At 36.5% G+C, this 8,436-nt stretch overlaps 1 protein-coding gene across 1 annotated transcript; it reads left to right on the top strand.

Annotated features, from left to right (window-relative positions):
• Positions 1–1,802: 1,802 nt before the first annotated feature.
• Positions 1,803–2,345, top strand: LOC107920198 (uncharacterized). The gene is made up of 2 exons (XM_016849769.1): positions 1,803–2,027; positions 2,199–2,345. Exons 1-2 carry the CDS (start codon positions 1,803–1,805, stop codon positions 2,343–2,345), a joined length of 372 nt encoding a protein of 123 aa, XP_016705258.1.
• Positions 2,346–8,436: the final 6,091 nt, after the last annotated feature.

The raw sequence follows: 8,436 nt of genomic DNA, 5'->3' as shown, positions 1-8,436 counted from the left end.
CAAATTTGGTTTATCCAGATCTATACGGGTAAATTAACATCAATTTACTAGATTTCACATTCAATTGGACTTAACTTTTATCCTAGGCAACATTACCATTTTGCCCCTAACATTTCCATAAATTCCCATTTTGTCCCTGGGCTCGAAAAAATAAAATTTGTGCAATTTACTCCCTATTCCAAGCCTAACCAAAATCCCATTACAAAATTTACAGCACATGTATTCATAAAAATTCAGCATTTTTCATCAAATTTCACAACTTTACATTTTAGTCCCTAAATCATGTTTTCATCAAAAATCACTTTTTAAAAGTTGTTTATCTATCAACAACCTTTCATTTTCTACCATAAATTTCTAATTCTTAGCATATTCATCCATGACTCACTTTCCATACTTTGATAACTTCTCAAATTGATCCCCCAAATAGATAGATTAAGTTATCCCAATTTTAAAAATATCAAAATTACTAAAAATGGGACAAGAAAACTTACCCAATTTAGCCAAGAAAGTTTCTTCTCACACTTTTAGGGTTTCCATGTATTATTTTGGGGAAGAAGATGATAAAAATTATTTTTATTTCTATTTAATTAATTTATCATCTTTAATAATTCTGGTTTCCAATTTAATCCCTAACCTTTTTCTAATTTTCCATGGATGAATCATCCAAAAATATCTACTAACTTTTTATTAATGATGTAATTGCCATTTAAGGACCTTAATTTTTGAATTCCATAGCTATTTGATCCTTTTAGCTACTAGAATTCAACTTTTTCATTTTATGTGATTTGGTCCTTCCCGTAATTAAACGCATAATCGGTAAAATTTTCTTATCAAAATTTTCACATGACATTTCTAATATAATATGGATCATATAATAAAATAAAAATAAATTTTATTTTCGGCTCGAATTTATAATCCTTAACCATTGTTTCAATTTCACCAAAATTGGGCTGTTACATGCAAGTTAAGCTGACTAGGATTGATCAGATTCGAGATACGCAGCTCAAGGATGACCCTTTAGTTTTGCATTTTCGTGAAGTTGAAAGTTGCAACACGTCTGAAATAAGGGATGATCCTTTAGTTTTGGATTGAATAAGGGTGGGTTTTGTGCTTTCGAGGATAGGTTTTATATACCGAGTGATTCTAATTTGAGACAGTCGATTATGAGGGAAGCACATAGTAGCCCTTATGCTATGCATCTTGGTGAAAATAAGATGTATCGGGATCTCCGTGAGCTGCATTGGTGGTTAGGTTTAAAATAAGAGGTAACAGATTTCGTTGCTCGATGTCTAATGTGCCAGCAAGTTAAGACTAAGCACTAGTTGCCTTCGGGTTTGCTCCAACCCATTAAGATTCCCTTATGGAAATGAGAACTTGTTACGATAGACTTCGTTAGTAGGTTGCCTTTAACACCTACTGAGAAGGGTTCTGTTTGGGATTTCATGGATCGATTAACCAAGTCTTTCCATTTTATCCCAATTTGGATTGATTATTCACTACAGAAGTTAGCGAAGCTCTACATTTTGGAGATTGTGAGGCTTCACGGGGTTTCAGTTTCGATAATTTCTGATAAGGATCCTGGCTTCACTTATCGATTTTAGAAGAAACTGCATGAAGCTCTGGGCTTGAGATTGGACTTTAGTACTGCGTTCCATCCTCAGACTGATGGTCAATTTGAGAGGGTGATTTAGATACTAGAGGATATGCTTCAGAGTTGTGTGATTGATTTTTGAGGTAGTTGGGAGGATTTTCTATCGTTAGCTGAGATTGCCTACAATAATAGTTTCCAGTCTAGCATCTAGATGGCACCTTACAAAGCTTTGTGTTGTCGTAAGTGTTGCACCCTACTGTGTTGGACTAAATTCGATGAGCGACGAGTTTTGGGTCCTGAGTTGGTTTTTGAGACTAAAGATAAAGTTAGACCGATTCAGGATCATCTTAAGGTGACTTCTAATAGACAGAAGTCCTATGCAGATCTAAAAAGAAGGGATATCGAATACTCTGTGGGTGACTTTGTGTTCTTTAAGGTATCTCTGTGGAAGAAACTTCTGTGTTTTAGACGTAATGGCAATTTAAGCCCTAGGTTCATTGGGTCGTATCAGATTCTAAAGTATGTGGGACCAATCGTATATTAGTTAGAATTACCTCTAAAGTTAGACCATATTCATAATGTGTTTCATGTCTTGATGTTGAGGCAGTATCGGTCTGATCCATCTCACGTTGTTTCTGTTAATGAGATCGAGGTTAGACTAGATTTGTCTTTTGAGGAGGAGCCGATTAAGATTTTATGCCGAGATGTAAAGGTTTTGAAGAGGAAGATCATTCTGTTAGTTAAGGTTCTGTGACAAAATCATGGCACTGAGGAAAAAACGTGGCAACCTGGGGACTCGATGCGTCAACAGTATCCTCATCTGTTCGGATTAGGTAATTTCAAGGCTGATTTTTTTTAAAGGGTAGAGTTGAAATGCCCTAAATTTCCTTAAATTTGTTTCTGTGAGTTCTGACACAAATATGTATCTGCTTCAGTGGTTAAGTGTTATAGGTGTGCGTATGAGGTATTGGGTTCAAGTCCTGCTCTTTGGAGACTTTTGTTATTTTTTATCCTCGCCTTATCCCTGTTGGGTGGGCTTATGTATATTGTTTGTAATATTATCTCAGAATGAGCCTATTGGTTCAAATGGTAAGGAGTTGGCTTGTTGGAGGTCTTTTGTTCGAATCCCTACATGAGCGTGGGTGACGACTTTTTCTTTAGTTGTCTGAGAGAGTTTGGATGAAATTGAAAGTTTGTATAAGTGGACGAGTGACTGGGTAGTTGGGATTGGGTTTGATGAGAGATCATGTCTTAATTAGAGGGATTGTGGAATTTTATTCTTTTTTAATGTTTTTTCTTCTTTTTTTTCTTTTTCCCTCTTCTCCCAAAATTTTTCTGACGTTTTTCCCTTTCCCTTCTCTGCACTATTTTTTTTCATTTTTCACTTTTCAATTTTCATTCGCTTCTCTTTTTTTTCTTGCTACATTATGAAATTTCGTTGTTCGTCGTACGATTCGGGTAAGTGGGGTTTCACTTGGTGGTTGGTTTCGATTTTTATAAGCTATTGGGTTAATCCTTTTTGTAGGAATGTAATAATGTAGTTAGGGGATTTGATTTCTGTGAAATATCATGTAGGAGAAGGTTGCGAAGTAGAGGGTGTCACTCTAACTATCTGAATGGGGTTAGCGGATGTTTTCGTCGGTGATAAGTCAGGTTCATGTCGAATTTTTGTTGACAAATTCATACTACTAAAACGATGTTCGATATTCTAATTTTAGGTTTCGTAGGTTTCAGGATTGCTTTCGTGTCAAAAACAAACCAGGTGTGTATCAAAAACATGAGAAATCAAAGTTCAGCGAAATCTAAAATAAGGACCTGTTGACATCACATGGGCATATGCCCGGCCGTGTACGACACACAGTCGTGTGACACGTGAGTGTATGGCTGTGTAGGCCACACGGGCTAGGTCGAACTGGGCGTATGGGCATGCCACATGGGCGTGTGGGTTATGGGCTAGGCCATGTTGGCCGGGCAAGGCCAATTTACGCATGTGAGCCCACACGAGTAGGCCACGCCGGCATGTGTGCCCAAAGTTCTAAAATTTTCCCTAGGGTCGCATGAGTCTCTCCAATCGACTATGGGCCTTCCATAGGGTCGGTAAAGGCTAACCAAAACCTAATGCCTGTGTTTTATTATACTGATAGACTAATCTGAGTAGGAAAAACTTATGTAAGAAAAACTTATATGCATGTCTGATTATTTTGTATAAGCATGTATCATATCTGCAGAAAAGCATGCGAAACATGTTATTTATGTATATCTGTTATTTAATACATGTATCTATATATGGGGTGGGATTTGTATATGTGGAGGAAGTGTTCTATACAGTGACCTTTCGCCTATTTTTTTGGCAGCTTGGTTGCATACTATTCTATTATGTCCCGTATGGACGCTGTATGGTGTGTAAGGATGGGTGGGTGGTTTTTTCCCCACATGGTGTGATGGGATGGTCGAAGATGGTGTGTAGAGGATGGGGGTAGAATTCTATATATCTATTCTGATTATCTAATTCAGACATTTGTTTCTGTTAAGGACTTAAGTTCGTATATGTATTTGTTCTGTATATGTGTTTCTGTGTATATTTGCATGACTATCTCTGCTGGGTTACACAATGAGTTTCTAAAAACTTACATCTGTTTGTCTGTTCCTTTCAAGTAATCCTCAGGCATAGGTGGACCAGTGCGATGGAGTCTCAGCAATGACCACTAGTTCATGAACTGGTTTATTTAAAAGTTTTAAATTTGGTTTTGATTGTGTTTAGAGTTTAATACCTCAAAGTTTGACGATATCACGGTTTTACCCAAACAAATAATTTCTGAAAACACAAACTCAGTTTTCCACTTTGATAAAATCAAACTTCCGTTGCAAAATAAGTTTTCTAAAAGAGCAAATTAACAAATTTTTCATAACGAGAATATTAATACGTTTGATAAAATATGGATTCTTCTTAGAAATAATTAAATACGAGAAATTTGACATAACAAGATTAATTTCAAAACCTCTTCCTCATAATGCCTAGAGTAGGCCACAACGTCTAGGTTGGGTTTAGGGTGTTACAACATGGACAAAGATTATGTGCATTAAATCGATAATTAAAATTGTGTAATTATGGATATTTTGGCCTTCTGACCTTATGAGACCGTTGGATATAGTTGGCATGCCATAGGATTACAAGTACTCACATATATGTGTTTTGTGATTTAGGTGTTGAGGACCTAGGGCATGTTGGAAAGATAAAGGAATGTGAGCTAAGCTCTATTTAACGGTACATGTTTTGCGTGTTGGAGAGTGTTAGCCTTATGCTTCCCTTTTAGGGTATGTTCGACTCTATGAGTCATTTGTAATAATATGATGTGAGATGGATGCTAAAACTTGCGAATAATATACTAAATGAGTTGATTTAAGTTTCATGCAAATGTTAGTATGTTCTCATAGTAAATTGCGAATGTAATTGTGGTTTAGGTCATTTCCATTTAATTTATGAATGCATGTGAATATATCAGCTAGACTTGTTGGTTATTAAAGTATGTATATGTCATTTATTCTTGATATATTGTTGTTAAACGAATTATATATAAGTGAGTTAAGTGTAATTGCATTTAAGAGTATATGTTTGTTTTATATCTTAATGAAACGTGAATATGTTATTTTTACTTGATTAGAATATGGTTGTGAGAGTGTTGTAGTATGCTCTTGTTTAACCTATGATTTGTCTGTACATTGTGGTTATTCTGAGCATTCACTGAGCTTGTTAACCTCACCCACTCCTTTTTAACCATTGAAATTAGTTATGTGCCGGTGTAAGTGGTGTGGTTTCAGTGGTTGATCCAAGCAAGTTCCTTTTTGTTTTTTTAATAGGTCTTATTGTTAATTGTTTACGTTTTGGGAATAAGGAAATTTGGTAGAATTTTACTGATATTTTGGATATTTCTATAGTTTATTTGTTCTCAGGATTTAAAGGTTTGAATCATGATATATTGATTATTGCTCGGACATATTCTCGATGTTTGAAACTGCGATTATAGTCGTTTTGATGTTTATTTGATGATGATATGATAGCATGATGAATTGGTAAAAGTTGTTGTATTTTCTGGTCTGAAGCAAAGGTATCAGTATTCGTGTTGCAAAAACAATACCTCTGTGATTTTTGAAATGTGTAGGAAGTAAGAATCGTAAATAGATATTGATACCCTATCATGAGTATCGATACTCAAGGTAATTTTATCGATATTTTTGCAAAGGTACTTATATTTTTCGAGACTTTGATTTTAGATGAGAAACAAAATATTGATTTTGTACCGATTTTGCAAACGGTATTGATACCGTACCAAGAAAATATCGATACCCTTATCCTAGTATCGCTACCTATGTGATTGTCTTGGAAATTTTGCTAAGCAGTCTTAATGCATATTTATTTATTATTATAAGTTTATTTAATGTATGTTTGGCATGTTCTAATGATTATTAATATATGTTTGACTAAAAATTAAGAAGACCACTTAAAAAGAGGATGATTTCTTAATAATGTGACAATTTACTTTGAGTATAATATGTGATGGTGGTGTGACAACCTAATATTTGGGCTCGACGACTAGGCTGGGTGTAACACCCCAAACCTGGCCCAGACGTTATGGTCGAATCTGGCAGTGTCACATTGAAGTGTTCTTCGAATCCGTGATTTCATTGAAAAACCCTTCTTACTGTTTAAAACTTGTGTAAAGTCTCAGTTTGTGTTCGTTTAATTTTAAAACGTGGTTCATTGAAAAGTTAATCACTTTTACAACTTTATTAATTTCATTGAAAATCTCTTTCAGTTGCGGAAGCTAATTTAAATTTAAAAAGTTTAAAACATATGTTTCTGAAAACAATAATTGGTTTGAAAACTCGTCTTTTTCTAGACTAGCAGTTTAGGGTGAGTAATCAAAAGCCCATTTAAAAGTAAATCCCACAAATGGTCTTATTACAAAAATTAAAACCCAAAACGGAATCTAAACCATAAATAAAGTTCAAAGTGTAATAAGACTGCAGTAGTGTGACCATCTCCGAGTCCCTCGCAGCACCGATTGTCCTAATGTTGGGGATTACCTGTACAGTTAAAAATTGGATGAGTTTATGAAAACTCAGTGTGTAATCCCCTTACTAGAGTAATAGTCAGTATACAAAAAAAGAAACAGTCTGGGCCAGAGCCCTTTAACAGTAACAGTACAATCCAGTTCAGAGCATAAGTAGGCCAAAGCCCAATATAGTAACAGTATCAGGAATAGAAATGCCATAGTGCAGTAATGCAATCCCTCCCAATCCAGCCAGCATACCACCCGTACCAACCAACACACCATGTGGGGATAAAATCGACCCACCTAGCCAGCACACCAATATCGCAGCATAGCCGCCAGAAATAATAAAGCAGCAAAGCTGCCAGAAATATACACGGCTTACAGCCATCAGTAGCAGTAATATGATCGGCACAAAGCCAACAGTAGCTGTAATATGATTGGCACAAAGCCATCAGTAGCTGTAATATGATCAACACAAAGCCATCAGTACTGTAATATGATCGGCATAAAGCCATCAGTACTGTAATATGATCGGTACCAAGCCACTGGTAAATATGATTTGCACAAAGCCATAATCAACATAGCACAGAGGCATATTTAAGTTGGCACAGAGCCATAATCAGATTAAGCAGCACTAAGCCGTCCATCGGTCCATAGTCGTCTCGTGCGACCCCTGCGACCTTAACAGATCAATACTAGATCCACAGTCATCTCGTGCAACCCATGCAATCCTATCAGAACTTCCTCCGTATCAATGTCCAACCCCACGCAACATGTCGTGTATGTTATGCTCAATCATCACATGTGTATACAAAATGGCCATGCTCAGTAACAACCATTTAAACATATATTAAAAGCATATCAGTCGCACAATCACTGTCAAGTTGGTTAAAACAGAGTCATACGATCACAATCAAATCGATCAAATTCATAGTCTAAGTCGGTCATTTACCTACAAGGGCAAAACAACCATTTTACCATACAAGGGTATTTCGATAATTTTACAAATCGGGGGTATTTTGACAATTTTACAAATTGGGGGTATTTTTCTAATTTTACAAATCGGGGGTATTTTGGTAATCTAACAAACCGGGGTCTTAACGACCCAACAGATGGTCCACCGTTGCCTTGAGCGACTTAAGTAACCTAAATAGACATAACGATATAAGTGTGCCTAAGGTCCATTACTCAGCCCAAGTAGGCCCACACACTTGTGTAGCCCCTTTAGCCCAGAAACAACCACAGCTATGCGAACATAAAAGTCCAAACAACACTTACCACATCACATACGTTTATCTGTGTTGGCCCACAAGCCCATTAGGCCCATACGACCTATTTAGCCCAATGAGGCCCAGAATAGCCCAAGACCACGAGAGCGCTCATGGTGACCTCTACAGTCTAATGCCCATGTCCATGGGCTCGGTTCACCATACGTACGATCACACGCCCATGTGGCATCATACCCTATATTTTTAGCTTTTCGGTATTTCGCCGATCTACAGTCTTAGCAGTGTAAACAACACATACTTCTGGGTTGCAAATGATTATCGCATACTACATAAAGATACACACATTTTCAGCTTCTCAGCCGATCATCAAACATAGCATACGGTTACACACCTGATCACGTAGAGTGTGACACCCCTAATTTGACCCTAGTCGAAAAGTGGTTTCGAAACCACAAAATCGAGTCGTAAAAATAATTAGCCGTCATATTTTATGACTATTATATGTGAATACGAATGTGTGAAAGTTTTAAGCTTTGATTTAGTAAATTGCATGTGAATTTAG

The sequence above is a fragment of the Gossypium hirsutum genome, chromosome A12, assembly GCF_007990345.1.
Source record: "Gossypium hirsutum isolate 1008001.06 chromosome A12, Gossypium_hirsutum_v2.1, whole genome shotgun sequence".
In the NCBI taxonomy this organism is placed as follows: Eukaryota; Viridiplantae; Streptophyta; class Magnoliopsida; order Malvales; family Malvaceae; genus Gossypium; species Gossypium hirsutum.
This window is presented reverse-complemented; position numbering and strand designations above follow the sequence as displayed.

Bases quoted from the DNA above. Each gene is read 5' to 3' on its own strand.
- LOC107920198 (XM_016849769.1), top strand. From the start codon at position 1,803: ATGGCACCTTACAAAGCTTTGTGTTGTCGTAAGTGTTGCACCCTACTG. The intron at 2,028-2,198 runs GTATCTCTGTGG...ATGTTGAGGCAG, and splicing joins GTGACTTTGTGTTCTTTAAG to TATCGGTCTGATCCATCTCA.